The 19,739-nt window shown below is 33.6% G+C and overlaps 1 protein-coding gene across 10 annotated transcripts in view; it reads left to right on the forward strand.

Moving 5' to 3' along the window:
- Nucleotides 1-19,739, forward strand: part of LOC124530653 (polypyrimidine tract-binding protein 1) — a 506,488-nt gene that overhangs the window by 450,938 nt on the left and 35,811 nt on the right. For 7 of the 10 annotated variants that reach the window (XM_047104894.1, XM_047104897.1, XM_047104896.1 and 4 more), the window contains 3 exons: nucleotides 471-617; nucleotides 10,186-10,332; nucleotides 18,307-18,435. In XM_047104894.1, the coding sequence (XP_046960850.1) occupies nucleotides 471-617; nucleotides 10,186-10,332; nucleotides 18,307-18,435 (423 nt within the window). The remainder of the gene's footprint in view (nucleotides 1-470; nucleotides 618-10,185; nucleotides 10,333-18,306; nucleotides 18,436-19,739) is intronic. The other 3 variants (XM_047104895.1, XM_047104898.1, XM_047104903.1) reach the window with 2 other exon arrangements.

Below are 19,739 nucleotides of genomic sequence, written 5' to 3' on the forward strand. Positions count from 1 at the left end.
GTGCTGTGTACTTTATGTAAACAATTTAATTTGTGTGAAGTATTTATATAATTATATAAATTATCCACAGTCGAATTTTTATTTCTGAGTCTTCACAAATATTTAATTGTCCTTATATTTCTTGTATCTTTATAGTATTTCATTTGAGTTAGTAAGGTGTTGGATATACCATAACAAAGTAGCAAAATATATCAATATACATGAAAGCAACAAAAACATCTGAATACGCAACGATATTCGGAGGTTTTAGTATCTGAAATGTAGTATAATAGTTGTCGCACGCGGCTTTACTCGCGTTATAGGTGTTGGTTCCGTACGGTACAAATATCAATATCCTTCCAAAATTTCATTAAATTTGGCTAAGTGATTTGGCCGTGCAAACCCAACAGTTCGAGTAACATTCGCATTTATAATACGATTTCATATTACTATTATTAAATACATTAATATTATTTTTTATTCTTTCCCAGGTGAAACTGGAGCAAAATGTTGGCAAACCGTCAAGGGTTATCCACATACGGAACATACCAAACGAGACTACGGAAGCCGAGATCATACAGCTTGGTCTACCCTTCGGGCGGGTCACCAACGTACTCGTTCTCAAAGGAAAAAATCAGGTAAAGACGTAAAATTATGCCGAGCTCTTGCAGCCCCGGGCCGTATTGGCTCCGCAAAGTAAATGTTCGTAATATCATACACAACATACAAATATTCGTTATAAACGTTGCTTTGTTTTTACTTGAATAATATTTATTATTTTCTTTGTACTTTCTTTCGATTATTATTTTCGTATTCTGTAACGAGTATTATTAATTTCGTTTCAAATTATAATATGACATATATTCTAATTCAATACATTTACATAATATACATTCGATTTACAAAATTATTTTATTATGAAATGATATATAAAACCTACGTGATTTTCGAAATGATACATTCGACGCACAAGATAATTAAAAAAAAAAAGTTATTTATGCTCTATCGTGTAATAAAATAAATACTAAGAATTAAAATAAAGTTCCGTACAAGATGAATGACAGCAAAATAAAGTTCGTCTCACCGGGAGTGAGTTCGATATTTCTTACCGTCGAGTTGATAAACAACAATAGGGTCGCAACTGCAGTTAGCAGTTTCAAACTAACATTGGATAAAGTGCAAATGTAGTTCTTATTTCTTCTAACTGAAGCCATGGAGTCGGATTATCTGGTGCATATATAATGAACAAATCGCTTAACTTCGACTCTATGTATACTTTACGGCCGAAGAAAGTTTTGACGACTATTTTGCAACGAGCAGTCGCTCTCAGCTCTCTTGAGTAGGCCATTTAATTTGCAGGAATAACGTTTATTTCTTTAAATACATTTTCTATTTTAAAATTCGATATCGTATTAAAATTTAAATCAAGATACTTTAAATACAAATAGTTTTGATATAATACCTATAAAAACGAATTATGTAATTTGTTGTCGTAGAATTTAACTGTCGTAATTTCGCACAATGTTTGTATAAAAACAATGAAAAAAAACTCGATAGAAAAAAGTTACGCGAAGTTCCAATGTGTAAACTCGGTCATAATACAGTACTGCCCTCCACAATAGACGCAGCTATACCGGAAACACAACAAGTGGGCGGGCTCGTCCGCAAATAGGCCGCTAACCATTGTGGCACCGGCCTCCATCTATTTTAACTTTACCGATTCATAATTTCAAATAGTTTGTTAAAAAAACATTAATAAATCAGGCTTTTTATACAACATTAGATTATATAGATGTATAAAAGCGTAGATCAGGCAGGATGTATTAAATTGTATTTACCTGATATAATTTTGTATTTCAAATGGAAAAGAGTAATTATTGAGTCAATAATCGATTCACTCCTTAGAATCTACATTTCGAACCGGTGGTAGCTTAAGACGCTTCTTAAAGACATCGCCATGATTAATACCCATGTATATTTAAAATAGGATTTACAAAATGCTTCTTTTATTAGTAATCAACAATGGCAAATTAATGGAATTAATTCCTCATTTTACAGACATACTTTTCCTTCAATTGGTAATCCACTATCTTTGGGAACTAATATGTTATATTACCTACTTGTGCCTGTAAAACAAATCAAATCAAAATAAACTTTATTCAAGTAGGCTTTTACAAGCACTTTTGAATCGTCATTTTACAATTAAGGGAAGCTACCACCGGTTCGGAAAGTAGATTCTACCGAGAAGAACCGGCAAGAAACTCAGAAGTTACTATTTTTCAACATTTAAAAAATACAAATATTTAAATTAATATATCCTGCTCGGAAGTCAGCAGGTATTAACTCCACGCTTTTTTATCATTTATAAAATCTCGTATCTAATAATATGCTTTTTTACCAATGTATTTTTTACAAACGATTTTAATTTACGAAACGGCAAAGTTAAAAATGTCTGCGGAATTTTATTAGAAATATAGTATATAATGTATGTAGAAACACAATGATGCAATTGATATATTGTAGACTAACTAATGAGTTGGTCTGACCTCTACCGGAATACATTTGTATCTGGTAAAATAACTACTCTATATTGTATTTATTTAGCATACATATGAAAGTTGAAATAAAAGCGTAACACCTACACAATAGTCCATACAATGGTTTTATTAAAACGTTCTGTGTATTTAGTTTCCTTGATGAACTTTGAAATTATATCAGAAAATACACCTATTTTGTTGTGTTTATTTTTATCATGACAATTGTTATTTTTTTTATAATATATACTTTTATACATACTGAGTTTCTTGTCGGTTCTTCTCTGTAGATTTTACTTTCCTAATCAGTTGTAGCTATTAATTTAGTTATTAAATGAAGATTCAAAAGTGCTTGTTTTAATTCTGATTTTGCTAGAATATGTTGGCACCAAGGAATATGTACCTTTATGAAGGCTTTTTACCTTATAGGGTTATTTATTGTGTTCCATTTCCCCACTTGTAACAGAAAAGTATGATAAGTGTCTGATTTTATGTTCGTGTATTTTAATTAATACTTTCAACCCCAAAATATATGCGAAAGAGGGAAAAATTATAATAAATTAGCCTGAATGCGAAATTCCATCAAAATTCTACTTAGCGGAATTCAAGGGGTCGGTGACGTCGGAAATAAATTTCATTTTAGGCAACGAATATCACGCCGCGCCAAGTGTAAATAATTGTTTGTTTTTTTTATATATCTATATATTTAAAAATATATACGAATATATAATAGCTATTTAATTTCCTATATTCCAATTGCGATAATGACCCAACGCTACAAATAATAGACATCACATACATTACTCCGATCCCAATGTAAGTAGCTAAAGCACTTGTGTTATAGAAAATCAGAAGTAAAGCCGGCACCACAAACATCCAAACCCAAGACAACATATAAAACTAATAAAATTTTTCAACATCGACTTGGCAGGGATTCGAACCCGGTACCTCGGAGTTGACATGAAAGCCAGTGTACACACTACTCGACCACGGAAGTTGTATTATTACCAAATAGAATCGAATTTGATTTTATGATTTTCAAGTCAGTTTTTCTCATAGCAATTATATCTGACGACCTCCATGGTCGAGTGGTATGTACACCGGTTTTCATGGGTACGCCACTCTGAGGTCCTGGGTTCGATTCCCGGCCGAGTCGATGTAGATTACCATTAGTTTTCTATGTTGTCTTAGGTCTGGGTGTTTGTGGTACCGTCGTTACTTCTGATATCCATAACACAAGTGCTTCAGCTACTTACTTTGGATCAGAGTAATGTATGTGATGTTGTCTCATATTTATTTATTTGTCTCATATTTATATCATGAACCACTTAATATAAACTGATCTTTAAATTTGTATTAAAAATAAAAAAAGGAAAATATTTCGTAATTATCCCAGCGCTGAACTGTTGCCCACGCTTTGACGTTAAAGAGAATAATTCCGATTCTAATCAGCGGGTCTGTTTCATCGCGCGAAAGTATAAACGTCTCAACAGTTCAAATCACATCAGTAGATAAGTTTAAGTTAAAGTACGTTCGCAGTAAGTAACGAAGATAAGAAAATGCTTCTATATGAACTGAAATAGACAATCGCAGTGCAATCGTGTTTTATTGCCACTTTTCGCGTGATTACAATGATAGCTCTTGCACCTCGGAATTTATGGGCACGTGACAAATTAAAAATAAGTCAGTTTACAGCTGAGAAATGAAATAATAAAAAGAGAAATCTTATTACGTGCACGCGTAGGACAGACGCTACGACAATGTTATCCCATCTAATAAATAGCCCGTATGACATCCGCCCCGTATATATCGTGGCGTGAAGGAAAACAATCTCTCTAGCAAAGCACAAGTCGAATCCCTTTTTTATGAACGGTCACGGTCTACGCTTTTTTTCTTATGAAATTTCTTTCATCTTTTCATTTCTTTACTTGTTGCACAACGAAATTTAAATTTATGTCTTTGTGTCGTATTTAATATTAATCTTTAACTACTTTTATTACTTTAACCTTAGAACGTCAAGTATGGTGAATATAAATTTAATAACTTAGTAAAACAAATTAGGAAATGTTTTACAGGGCTCTGTGAATTAATTTTCTTTATGAATACTTAGTTAATAAACTAAGTTAACACGACTAGAATAACAGTTTGTATAAATATATTGCCTTAACGCACATGCCAGTAAATTCCCTACTTGGTACGTCAGTTTTGAAAAGTTATCACATTCAAACGCACAAACATACAGATAGATAGAGACACATGTTGGGAGGACTTTGTTTCATAATACCTATTGACATCCAGGCAGGATATATTCCATACATATATGATTTTATTAAACTGTCTGTCTCTCTTTTAAACATTTAAAAAATACTTAAATGTTTAAAAGAGTAACTACTAAGTTTCTTGCTGGTTCTTCTCAGTGGAATCTACTTTCCGAACCGGTGATAGCTTCACTTAATTGTAAAATTACGATTCAAAATTGCTCGTAAAAGCCTACTTGAATAAAGTTTATTTTAATTTTTGATTAATATATAATGATACTGGATAATAATGTCATGATGTCATCATGACACTCATTATTTTTAAAACGCTCCAGTCTTAAAGGCGATTTTGAAAATAATCAATAATAAAACACTCGATAGTTGAACAGGCTTTCGACCCTTAAACAGAATGATGAAAGTATCGAAGCTGATGGTAACCGAAGCTAGGAGGGTCCAGTTACAAAGGTGGCATCTATCGAGAGGTGGGCAAACAGCGACGTGAGAGGTGCGGACAATCGCTTCCACTCTCGGTGATTAAAACGAAGAGCCGTTGACACTATTTTACGATCGAACGCCGCGAATCGCGTGCCCGTGTGTTACATTAAATCCTATACCATCACTTAGCATCTTTATTTGATTTATGACTCAAAACAATTAAATGTATTTATGATTACCAATATGACTAACAATAATGAGAAACTATGGGTCATATTTTAAAGTCACCGTGGTGTACAAAATTTAAAAAACGATTTGAAAAATATTTAAACGAAGTTACGTCTACTATAAAAATTTAGAAGGTAAACATAAGTGGTATTATTAATAGAATAGAACTAATATATTAATATACATTAATGTTTAAGGAGTTGAAACTAGATATGCTTGCCTAAAAAGTGTATTATATATGTATAAGTGTGTATTTTATTTGTTATATAAAGAAACTATTGAGTCTTTAACTGATTAAATCTCAGTAGAATCTAAATTCTGAACTCATACCAATTACATTCGATGTCTTCTTTCAAAGTTCTTGACTGAAGAACCCGCAAACGAAAAACGACACGAATTTATTTATTTTAATTTCGTGACAGGTTTCATTTCTCTCGGAAAACACCAAATATATTTTCCCATAATTTTCTATTGTCTTACTATCAAGCGGCACATTTGCCTATCCCTTCCTATTATTTTTTCTATTTAAATAAAAGAGTTAGTCGTATCTTATTGGCCTTTTAAATGATCTTGATTTATTAGTACTTACCCATTATAGGTAATTTAGTTGTGTATCCGTTTTGTATAATTGATGATATTTGTTTATTAATATAATCGTCGTGGTTTTTGGCAAACTAAATTTTGTTTAAAGTTCCACGCGTGTTCGCTTTTCACCGCTAACTATTTGTTTTTTAATTAGCATCAGACAAATTCTATTTAATTTGCGGGTTTATACCGGTGTATTTTGCACGTTGGTCAGCTATGTTCAAATGCCAAAAGCAGAGTTTTGCGGTTATGAATGGAGCGTACATGAAATAGGAAGCGGGCATGTTAAATTTTCCCTCGAAAATGATCGTCAAAATCATAACGCATTTAGAAAGCGATGCAATTCACATGCAGTGATCAGCCCTGTTGTATGGTCACCCGGTTTATGTATGGGGAGTTCGTCAGAGCCGATTAATTGCGGACCATAGTACGACAGACTCGAAACCCTGTAACTGGCACGTTATGCTAACATTGTGTTGAGATTTACCTATGAATTCACTGAATTTTCGACAGAAATACCGGCTCTTATAAACCGACTATACTTACTATATCAATCATATTTTCAATTGTGATGTAAATATTTTTATGTCATTTAAAAATTACGTGTCTATGTTATTTCTTTTTATTTCATTTCATTAAATTATGTAAGTAATTTTATCGAAAAGATTTATACACGCTATCATAACCCACCCTCTAATTAAGAGGTAGTCGCTTTTTAACATACACTCGATCTTATTATATATATTTATAAAGATATAAAAATTTTTTTCCAAATATTGCAAAATAAAGTTAAACAAAAATATTAAGCTATTAATTCAGAGTTACTATTCGTTCTGAAATATATTTATATTAAAACAAACAATTTAATAAGGTAACAAGCGTCACATACAAGTAATAAAACGATGCATAATATTTCATATTTTACTGTAAAATATATACAAACTTATTTTAAAATTAAATTTATGGTTTAACAATTTTCCAATAAGTTATAAAGGCGTCCTGTATTTGCTTGTGTGAGTTTTATGCGAACTCTACGTTCTACAAACGCCATACTAAATTAGGTGACACACCGACACCCAGAGTAAAATATATGGATACGAAATACGCGGTGCGACCTCTCGACATGTCATCCTTCATTCTCATATATTTTACTCCCGGCTCCGAGTATTCGATTAGATTAGATGATAGTCGTAGTAGACCCACTAGGTACTCAATTTATGTGCCTTCTTTGTATTCAATATATTTATTATTATTTATAACTCGATCCAGACGTTTATTTATTATATTTTTTTTTATAATACTAATATTTACCCGGGTTTTAGACGAGGATTAAAATTACGTTTGTATTTTTTTTAATAACAAGTTCGATGTAAATCTTTTTCTTTTATAAGCATATATATAAGTGTTATAAGCTAGTAGCAATCCGAATCAGAATCTAGATTCTATCTAGAAGAACCAATAAGAAACTATGTTATGTGTATACTTTACTGTGCTAATTTATCTTAACGCATAAATCACTTCTTTTTATGTCTCTATTCAAATATAATATATCTTATTATTGTATATATTTTCACATACTTAAATTGTATGTGATATGTTTTGATAATTCATTGTATTTTGATATAAAATGGATCGAATTAAAGTTATTTTTATTTTCAATAATAATATATGTTTCTTTACATACTGTAATACATTTTAACGCGGATATTTTACAGATTTACAAAATTTTCGTACAAACTTTTCGAGTATCGTAATAGTTTGGCCCATACCGCGAAAGAGAAAGCTGATCTTTTAGGCTCTCTCTTCGCGTCGAACTCGACTCTGGATGACCAAGGAAAATCTCCACCAACAATTCCGCGGTGTGATACCACGATGCCGGAAGTTAAATTCCGGCAAAGTGCAGTTCGTAAAGCACTTCTTTCCTTGGACATTCATAAGTCGAGCGGACCCGATGGTATCCCTCCAATCGTGCTACGGACATGTGCTCCCGAGTTGGCACCGGTCTTAACGCGTCTTTTCCGGCAATCCTACACATTAGGCGTCGTCCCGAATTCCTGGAAGACAGCTTTGGTGCATCCGATCCCTAAAAAAGGCAACCGCTCAGACCCGTCCAATTATAGGCCTATAGCCATCACCTCCTTGCTCTCCAAGATAATGGAGTCCCTTATTAACTGCCAGCTCCTGCGGTACCTAGAGGAGAATCAGCTGATTAGTGACCGCCAGTACTTGGTTTCCGTCGGGGTCGCTCTTCCGGTGATCTTCTAGTTTACCTTACTCACAGGTGGGCTGAAGCAGTTGAGAGCAAGGGGGAGGCATTAGCAGCCAGCTTGGACATAGCGAAGGCCTTCGATCGTGTATGGCACAAAGCGCTTCTTTCGAAGCTTCCTTCCTATGGGCTTCCCGGGAAATTATGCAATTGGATTACCAGCTTTTTGGCAGATCGGAGCATCAAGGTCGTTGTCGACGGTGCATGCTCTGACTTAAAATTCGTCAATGCTGGTGTTCCACAAGGCTGCGTTCTATCACCCACTCTGTTTCTTCTGCATATCAATGATTTGTTGCAAATCGGGAACATTCATTGCTATGCAGACGACAGTACCGTTGACACCTTATACACCGGCCGCGCTAATATTTCTCGGGAAAACGTCGAAGAGAACCGGAACAAACTTGTGTCTGAAATCGAGTCTTCATTAAACGAAGTCTCGAATTGGGGCCGGCTAAATCTAGTCCATTTCAACCCCAAAAAGACGCAAGTTTGCGCGTTAACCGCTAAAAAAACACCATTTGTCGTATCTCCACGATTTGAGAACATTCCGATAGCCGCTACAGGTAGTATCGGAATACTTGGCGTTGATATTTCGAGCCTCGTTCAGTTCCGCGGTCAATTGGAAGGCAAAGCCAAATTGGCTTCAAAAAAGCTGGGCGTGCTCAGCAAGGCGAGACAGTATTTCACGTCGGCCCATCGCCTAAAACTTTACAAGGCGCAAATTCGGCCTCACATGGAGTACTGCTCTCACCTCTGGGCGGGTGCTCCCCAGTACCAGCTCCTTCCATTTGACCGCATCCAACGTAGAGCGGCTCGAGTTATCGACGATCAAGCCCTTTCCGATCTCCTTGATCCTTTGGCTTTGCGTAGAGATGTCGGATCACTCTGCATCTTCTACCGAATTTTTCACGGGGAATGTTCCGAGGAATTGTTCGGATTAATCCCGGCTGCTGAATTTCACCTTCGGACATCTCGTCAAAATTCTAAGTTTCACCCGCACCATCTTGATGTCCGAAAATCCACAACAGCGCGATTTCTTAGACATTTTCTGCCTCGCACAACCACTTTGTGGAACCAGCTTTCGCCGGCGGTTTTTCCGAACCGATACGACATGGGAACCTTCAAGAAAAGAGCCTACTCCTTTCTCAAAGGCCGGCAACGCACCTGCAAGCCCCCGGGTGTTGCAGATGTCCATGGGCGGTGGTAGTCACTTTCCATCAGGTGAGCCTCCTGCTCGTTTGCCACCTATGCCATAAAAAAAAAAAAAAAAATAAGTTTGAGCGGTGTTTGCTACGAAAATGACCGGTCTCATATTTCCCTCCTACATTGACATAATATATCTATAACTATAAGATAGAATATACATATATTTCAATGTTTTTTTTAGTCTCGTATTTTTAGGGGGACATCGTTACACGCTAAATACAATAAAAAAGGACTGACTGACTTAAGACTGAGTATGTCTAAATCAGTTTGAGTGCATTATTGACAAATTCATATATTTGAATTACTGAAATACTGGAAGGCTTACTAAGAATAAAAACACCAATTTCAAATAAATTTAAGTTAAGTTCATGTTTTAGTGTTTCTCTCAAACTGTCAACGGACACGTGCTGACAACACGTATGAAACATATTTTAATACATAACATACTATTAAATGATTTATGTAATAAAATATATGTAAACAATGATTTTCGTTCGTATAAATTGCTCAACTTACACCAAATTTTTCTTAATTTTTTCAGTTTATTTCGATTTGATATGATTTTAAATTTTCTATTTAAAATACTCGGGAAAACTTTTATTAAACGCTTCTGTAATTATAAATATAACATGATTACATAAAATATTTATATTTGTATTACACAAGGATGGTTATCAAGGTTGATTTTTTTCAGGCTTTCCTGGAGATGGCAGAGGAAATATCAGCTGTTGCGATGGTAGCCTACTTCGGTGGTTGCGTCGCCCAGCTGCGCGGACGAGCCGTCTACGTTCAATTCTCCAACCATAAGGAGCTTAAAACTGATCAAACACACAGCAATGCGGTAAGTTTTTTTTTAAACAATTCTATTAAACCGCATATTTCTCTTGATCCAACGTCCAAAAAGATTATATATCTATATACTATAATAAGACCTCTTTAGTCTTTGATACTGGCTATCAAAATTCGAATAATTTTTCAGTAGTTGCCAAGTATTTTCTTGTATAATCTTTACACATTCTAAATCTTCCAATCTAAATTATTATTGATAATTTCTAAACAAAAACAATGAAATCATTATATGCCAATCCTCGTATCATTTGAATTTGGAACCTCATAAAATATAACCATGAATAAAATAATAGCAATTTAAACCGTCCGTATCTATTACAAAATATTAATATTATTAGTGTTCAATTTTAATAACGAATTTGGCAAGTCCCTGTATTCATAATGATCCAGCGACAGTTCAATTAGCTTTATTACAACTACAAGCGGATTACAGTGCGGTGTGCGATGGGGGTATTAGGGCGGTCGTTACCAATGGGGAAATTTCGGCATCAGTTTGCGGCCTTCCGCCAAACTATTAATATCATCTTTGTCAGGCTTCCAGAGACCACGGCTTAGATGGATTTATTCAATTCGAACTCGAACCGTGATGTTTTATTAATTTTATTTCGTCTTCATTAATTTATGCATCAGTTGTTAACGACATACAACTAATTAATTAATATATAAAATAAATAATTTAAAATGTTTAACGTTATTTTATACTTGTAGTTGCCCACTACTTCGCTTTAGTTTTAGGATGTTTGCTCTCTTGTGTCAGCACCATCACCCCCTACATAAAAACAAACATAATATCACCCCTTTATAATATTACTATAGGTATATTTAACTGTAACGTATTATATTACTTTAATTTAAACGTATTAAAATATACAATCTGAAATGTAAGTTAAAAAAATGTTGCTTATTCATATTTAAATATTGCAAGAAAAAAGAATTAAGCTCTTTGCATGAGTCAGTTATGACTTATGAATAAGTTAATTTGTTTTTTTTTTCTTTTCGTTCACCCTGACCTGAACCGGCGAAGATTATATAAAATTATGGTCTCCTTTCAACGTCTGCAATAAAAATTACGTTTAACCCTTTTAAAATCTACATTTCATTCATACGCGTAATTTGTTCCTGTTTTATTATGAAATATTTTTATATTCCTCTACTAAATGAAGCTTTGGATTTTGTTTAGTTATTGTTTTTTTTTTATTTTCAACTTACTTCATAATAGGAGAATCTCTATTAGGATGTTTATATTTTTTTATCTTTTTTTTTCGGCCAGAGTTCGTCATGTATGACAGACGGATTTGTTCGAAAGAGGTTTTATTATGAGACGGTCACATTTAAATTGCGTAAAGATCTGATGATGAACTTAAATGACTTATATTTTCTATGAAGCTCAACAAATGTTTAAAAGACCAGTTCCTATCATTACCATCAACACTGGTGATTCATTTCTGTGTCGGACCAAGTTATAGGATTTTTCGGTCTTAAAATTCTGAGTATCAACAGGGAGTTTACAATCGTTATGAATGCCCTTGCTTTGAACTATTTATGGTCATGTTGCAAAACCTTACCTTCGAGAGAATATGTTATAGTTGCACATGTGTGGGCTGTTGGGTTAGAGGACTATAAGTTTGGCTAGACTAGGTCACCTAGGCTGATATTTATTATGATTTCGACCAGGAAAAAATAAATAGCACAACAGAATACGTTTTTGCAGTAATACATTCAACCGCTTCGAATTTCGGTATATTTAATTAATTTTCTTCCCTCAAGAGCAACGGGGAGCAACGGGGAATCAATAATTACAATAACACGAGACCCGATGGCTGAAACAATTAAAACGGTTAATTAAGTTCGTTTATCTTCAAGTCTTATCTAAAACACTCCTCAGTCGTTCGTTCTCTCATAATATTGGCCTAAAATACACCGAGAGTACATTTAAACCGTGGCTTTGCTTTAACATCATTAAATATTAATTAGTAACTTTTAATTATATAATCCATACACATATAATTAAATTGGAGTGTCTATACTAGACTGTCTGGTTGTTCCGGCTTATCTCTGAAATGGTTGGAATAATTTTGACGGGTCTTTCATTGGCAGATAGCTAATGTCATAAGGAGTAACTTAGGCTAATTTTTATTTTAGAATTGTATATAAAATAAGATTAAAATCCTCGCAAATCATACTCTCATGAAGTCGCACAGCTAGTATAATATGTTTTCAATACCAGCCAATTTTGGGATCTAATTTATTGTATCTTATGCTTGCTTGTAGTTAGCTCACACACTTTTCAAACCGGAACACACAAATATAAAGTATGCTGGCTATGGGCACACAGCTATACCAAAAATAAAACCTTTTCAAACTGTTTTTCTTTTACTCATTCTTCTCAGGTCTTAGTATTTTCTCTGAACTAAAAATCATTAAAATAATTCGAATTCGAAAGATAATATATCACGTTTTAATATAATAAGCGAAATTCAAACGTATTATAATATTCATAAATATGAATATACCTTACATTATTGGTCTACAACATTCTATTTACCCTCGGATCCATAAGGAAATTGAAATCTAGGATATCGGAAAGCCTTACTCAATATGATATATGGAGTCAATACCTTATTTACCCAAGTGTGCTTTTATAAAATTATAAAAGACAAGCGATGTCACAAATTGGTATATATGATCGGGAAACACTTATGATCAGCGATAAGCCGCTTTGAAGCACAAAAAAGAATACTACTCTGAAAATACCGCCTCACGTTATATTACAGTAATTGAACGGGAACGACGATATCTAAAACCTCATTGAGATGATATATCATTACCAAATATATAAATTCGACTTGTTTACAGAAAACATCACATTTCAAGTCTCTTGGTGTATATGTGTGTGTAATATTACTGAAATATATTCGGTGATATTTTTGTAATATGTTAGAACTCAATGAGATGGATTTACACAGATTTAACAGAAAAAAATATTATATCTATGAGATGGGTAGTTATTTATAAATAATAACAACCTGACTACCTCTGTGGTCGAGCGGTGTGTACACCGGTTTTCATGGGTACGCCACTCTGAGGTCCTGGGTTCGATTCCCGCCTGAGTCGATGTAGATTTTATCATTAGTTTTCTACGTTGTCTTGGGTCTGGGTGTTTGTGGTACCGTCGTAACTTCTGATTTTCCATAACACAAGTGCTTTAGCTACTTACATTGGGATCAGATTTCTAACTCGAGTTTTCGAGGTAAATGTGGATCTCAAATACGGATATAATTATTCTGTGTTAGTGTTTATTTGACTATCATATATATATATCAATAAGTAAGTATAATGCTTCCATATTGAACAAATAGAATTTCATTTTTATTTGAGTTTGAGATAAATATCACGGCAGTTACATTTTTCCATGCCAAGTCCTAAAAAGACCATACAAATAAATTATAACTCATCCAAATTAAAGAGTCACGTATCTTCACCACTTACAACAGTTAGAACATCAATAGCGTCGGTATAACTATCAAGATTGCTTAATGACGGGAATGGTTTAAGATTTACGATTAACTTAGCATAACTAACGTAAAGTTTAAAACAAACGGATAATAGACACGTAGTTCTATCCCTTTTCAGTTTAATCATCACATTAATTAGCCATTGTGTTTACTCAGACGCGTATTTGCATTGTTGACAATCCGATCAAACAACTATTATACTATGATAATTAAACAACGAGACGCTTATAATCATAACTCGGGTATAATTGCGTACATAATCGTATTATTTGTTTAATTGTAAGCTATATGTATTTAATTGCAAGCGACATCGTTTACAGTATGCTAACGATAATACATCTCGATCGCTTTTTGTTTTTTTTTTTAATCGCGGTCGAATGTAATATTATTTAAAGCCACATGTTTTTTATTTTTTTGTTTTTTTTTAATATTGTAAAATAATCAAAATATTTCATCTGTAAAAACATATATGATAAATGAAATACTTGTAGCTACTTAATTTACGGTGGTAGTTTTACACTAAAATTAATTTTGTGACAGGATCCGAACAAGCTATTTAAAAAAAGAATGTTTTGATTGTAAAGCATGTCGTATACTACTAACAACAATTATTTATGTCGTGACATTGGCTAGGTAATCTACGTCCCCAAGGCACAAAAAAAAGCCAAAAAAAAAATTACGATGACATATGTATGTTGTCATTGGCATATACGACAATATATGGTAACTTAAGCGTGTGTGTCTAATTTATATATTTTTTAATTTTTTAATATATTTCTTTCTGCATTCCATTTGAAATGAATTATTCCAAATTTAATTTCACATTTCACGAGGATTTCGTTAATTATTTTCGTAAAAAGTTTTCACTTATAATATACAGATATTAAGAAAATTAATTTAAACAACAATGCGATCCGTATACCATTATAGGTATTTTATAAAACATCTTACGATGATATTATGACGTTTCTTTGTCAGTTCTATTTCCTCCAGTACTCAAAACGGTACTTCATAATGATCTGATTCGTGCCCTGCGGGGGACGACTCCTTAGAATTATCAAGGACTTCTCGTGATGATTTGAAAAAAAAACACATCTATTATTATTATTAATTCACTTTTGTCGTATCCGTTCGAAGATTTCGACATTGATTTATAAAAAATATAATAAAATAATACGTAAAGTAAAGTAGCCGCCTGTACATTTCCCACTGCTCAGATAAGGCCTCCTCTTCCATTAGGGAGAGGGCTTGGAACATATTCCAACACGCTGTTCCAATGCGGGTTGGTGGAATGCATATGTAACAAAATTTAGATGAAATTAGACACATTCAGGTTTTCTCACGACGTTTTCCTTCACCGCCGAGCACGAGATGAATTATAAACACAAATTAAGCACATAATATATAGTAGTGCTTTCCCGGGTTTGAACACGCAATCAGCGGTTAAGATGCACACGTTCTAACCACTGGGCCATCTCAGCTCAAATAATACGTATAATTAATAAAATATATAAAACTCATGTTAATATCTATACTTATATTATAAATGCGAAGGTAATTATGTCTGTCTGTTTGTACGTTTGCTCCTTCAGATCTAAAGAATTTAATGAAATTTGACTCTTAAAATGAAGTTGTCGTGTACAAAATTATTTACATTATAAAAACACTTGGAGACTAGAAAATTCATTAATTTTTATTATATGTTATTATTACATGAATCTAATATGGCTCATAAAATGATTATAAAAACACACTTTCATAGAGATTTCGTTCTAATAGTAGATTTAAATTTGATTTATCTTAAAAGACGACACTTTAAAAGTGTTACTGAGTACACCAATAAAGTATATTTCGTATTTCCGAAAACGTTCACGAAAAAACTTTCCATATATCAAATTGATGAAAAAAAAACTTCCCTCCCTGCTAAAGTTTGGTAGATTCTACTTTTAAGTCGATAGTTAAGCAAAGTGACGATTCAAAAACAGAAAAAAAAAAAACGATTTCAACTTTTCAATATGAAAACCCTAACCCACATTTATAGATTCGGTTTTATTGAACACTGATGCATTATAAAGATCGTATAGTGCAAGACTTTGATCAATCATGCAATGCAAAAGGTTTTTGTGGCTGAATGGAAGTCTCCAATGGCGGCTGGGGTTATTTTGTCGCATCTACTCGCCTCCGTCTGCCTCTGGTCGCGCTGAAAGATTGTACGTCCTGTGAATAAGACCTTTTAAATAACTCCAGAGTTCGCCACTGCACTTTCCACAATGTTATTGGAAAAATATTTCCAACAAATCGGGATTTCAATTATTCGTTCCTTGCTTTTATATTTTTAGTTTCGATTATGGTAACTTAAGCTAATACGATTCAATATTCCTTTTATTTGATAACTTATTTTCTATTTATATATTCGAAATGGTGCAGTGGATGGTAATTTGATTTTTTATCTACTATCACGAATTAAAATATTGAGTTATTTTTGTATTTTATAAGCCTAATTTTCTGTACAATACATTAGATTATATATATAAGTTTTTTATATTTTTTTTTGTTGCTTTTTTCCGACACGTTTAACAATTGTCGTTTCCTTTCAACTTATTTACTTACAGTTATAATATATATACCTAAACCTTCCTTATGAATCCCGCTGTCTATAAGTAAAAACCGCATGAAAATCCGTTAAGCAGTTTTCGAGTTTGTCGCAAACATACAGACAGGCAGACGCAGGAGGACTTTGTTTTATAATATGTAGTGATGATGATGATTGTAAAGTAAAACAAGACCACGTGTCAACTAAACCCAAGTTGAGAAGAGGGTTTAATAACCTCCAAATTCAATAAATACTGTAAATTATATAAATTCAAATTTCGAACGTAAATTAATATCGATAATAATTATGAACGTCAAACAATGTTTAAAAGATCGATGAAAGAACAAGAGGGAAAGACAAAAGAAAGTCAACATGAATTTGTAGCGGAGCCTTTGGCGTCGACGGCAGGCTTACAGTGACACGTTTAAAGCCTTATTTTTGCGTCTGGCCTGCACGCTTGTCAACTTGTCGTCGAGCACAAAGCCATGGAAAATATAGGATCAAAGAGTGCCGGCCGGTGCGGTCATTATGTCTTTCACCAATGCGTTATATATACTTTAAATACACTTGAAATAAATTTAAACTCAAACTCAAATAACTTTATTCAATGTAGAAACATTACACTTTCTTATTGATTGTCAAATTAAACACCACCAGTTCGGAAAAAGGAATACCATGATCTGAGAAAAACCGGTGAAAGAAACGCAGTGGGTCTTTTTTTTGTCAAATAAATTTAATCAAAATATGTATGAATAGACACAGCTAGGAGGCAATCGTTTCATTTCCAAGGTGTGCTGTCAAACATAAACTCACTAATTGTATAGTGAAATGTATACGTAGTAAGCCTTAATTGTTTATTAAAACGATATTTGAGTACTGGAGTGTAGTTTTGAGTGCAAAACTTTTTGGATTCGGCCTTTTTGTTTCGTACCATTCTCCCTTCCTCGTAATCTTGTCCACGCGAAGCCGAGGCATCTTCAACTCGCTGTTTCCGAGAAAATAACGAATTTCCCGACGATACAGAATAAGTTTATTTAGTTTATGGGCGCCCTTTGTTTGCGGCGGTCAATGTTATCTCGTGCTCTAAGGACAGTCCAAGGTGTGTGAGAGATAACTCCCATTGCGTTCCATTGTGCCCCGACTTATGGGAGATAAGTGGACATATTTATTTTTACGTGACTCTAATGTTGTTTATTCGATGTAATAATGTACTCTTATATGACCCGAGCTTGTTGTAAAAAGATATTTGTAAGGCAATGCTTTTCCTGTCATACAATTCTCTATTTAAACTTGCGATTAATTCTTGTCATATTAAATGTATGTGATATTGTATCTGATCCTAGTTATATATACAGATATATGTTTTGTTCCTTTTTGTTTAAAATCACATTGTTCTTTTATGGACAATTTAGGATATTATTTATATTGAATAGGACGTGATGATCTGACTAAACTAGTAATGGCATACGTTAGTCGATGACTTTGTCACAGGCCTTTGTGGGTTTGAGTCGGAGATCCACTCATCAATTATTCTACCGCGTAACAGCAATACTGATTAATATTTCCGTGTTTCGGGTAGGATGAATGAGACCGTGTAATTACCGGCACAAGGGACTTAGAATCCTAGATCCCAAAGCTATCGCCGTATTGACAATATTAGGAATAATTTATACCTCGTATGCTGCTAATTTCAATGGCCATTGACCACTTTTAGGTAGCCAATTTGCTTGATTGCATTCTTAAAACAAATTTGAAAGAAAATCATTGTTTACTAAAGAGCATGATCATTTTATAATAATCCGTTATTAGATAGATTATGTGAAACAGATTAAATAGTATTATATTTCATTTTCCGTAGTCGGCGTCAGCGCAGGCGGCGCTTCAGGCTGCACAGGCCATTTCAAACAGTGCGGGCGCAGCGCTCGTTGCCGGCGCGGGCGCAGCGCTGCAACCTGCAAATGGTGGCACTGAAATACAGGTAATGACTGTATGTAATTTACAAAATACTATTATTATTATAGCTTAAAATATATTTATATACTAAACAAGCATCCCCTGTTTTAGCCCCCAAATGAGGTTGATTTATAAAGATACATTAGTAGTTCGACTCCACATCATCTATAGACTATAGAGCATACATTTTAAATTTCGAATTTTCTTAGTTAAACAACAGAGGAAATTTATAAAAACATCCAAAATTTTTGAGTTTCATAAATACGTTAGCAGATTTCTACATCCTGTACGGAACCTTTCTACCAAATTTTAAATTTGTAGCTGTTACAGTTTTTGACATTTCGTTATTAATAAGCGAGCGGAATTTCGCTTTTGTATCCGAATTTTTTGGTATTAGTAATCTTTATATAGTCAACAGGCCACTTTATTATCAAACTTAAGTATGAAATCAATATAACTACCTAACTAACCTAAATGATTATATATCGAATACAATTACAGTTTTATTTTGGTCAAATTATTTCAAAATATCAATGCAATAAGTATCGAAATATCAGATTACCATACGATAAAGGCTTGTTTTAATTCAAAATTTTGAAATATCTTGGTAGTAGGGCTGCAGGACCGTCTGGGTAGGTATTGTTATATATTCTCCGGCCGAGCAGTAGTAGTTAGTATTGTTGTGTTCTGATTGAAAGGAAGAGTGAGCTAGTGTAACTACAGGCACAAGGCACATAACATCTCAGTTTCATAGTTGGAGGGCCAAAGGTTATGTAGGAAAAAAATAAAATTTCATGAGTATTAACCACATACCATTAGGTGTTTTGGCAGTGTGCCTACAGATGAATTAAAAAAAAAAAAAACTCAAATATCATTTCAATACCGAATTGAGGACATGTACATGACTGTTTAGGTAAACACAGTGACTATCACTTGATATCTTTGAGAGGAACTTTCCCTTAGAGGAACAACAGATGCGAGACGCAATCTTTACATGCTTTTATCTCATGCGCATTCAGAACATGAACTTCAAACATCGTAACTTCCGACTATCTAAAAATTTTGACAAAACACCAGAAAACTATTACTATTACTTCGACTTTGAATCTATGTCAGAACCTATCCAGCGAGGCAGTTCAAAAATAATATAAAATGCTAAAATTACTAATAAAATATTATAAATATTAAGCAAATAGGTATATTTAAGTTTAAAAGTTAGAACTCTGTCTTTTGAACGCACCAAAACGAACGTAAAACTTCGTCAAAATATTTGACAAAGTCGCCTTATCTTAATCCGAGCACATGGCATTGTTATATCAACGCGTGTTGACAATACAG

Source organism: Vanessa cardui, chromosome 6, assembly GCF_905220365.1.
Source record: "Vanessa cardui chromosome 6, ilVanCard2.1, whole genome shotgun sequence".
Classification (NCBI taxonomy): Eukaryota; Metazoa; Arthropoda; class Insecta; order Lepidoptera; family Nymphalidae; genus Vanessa; species Vanessa cardui.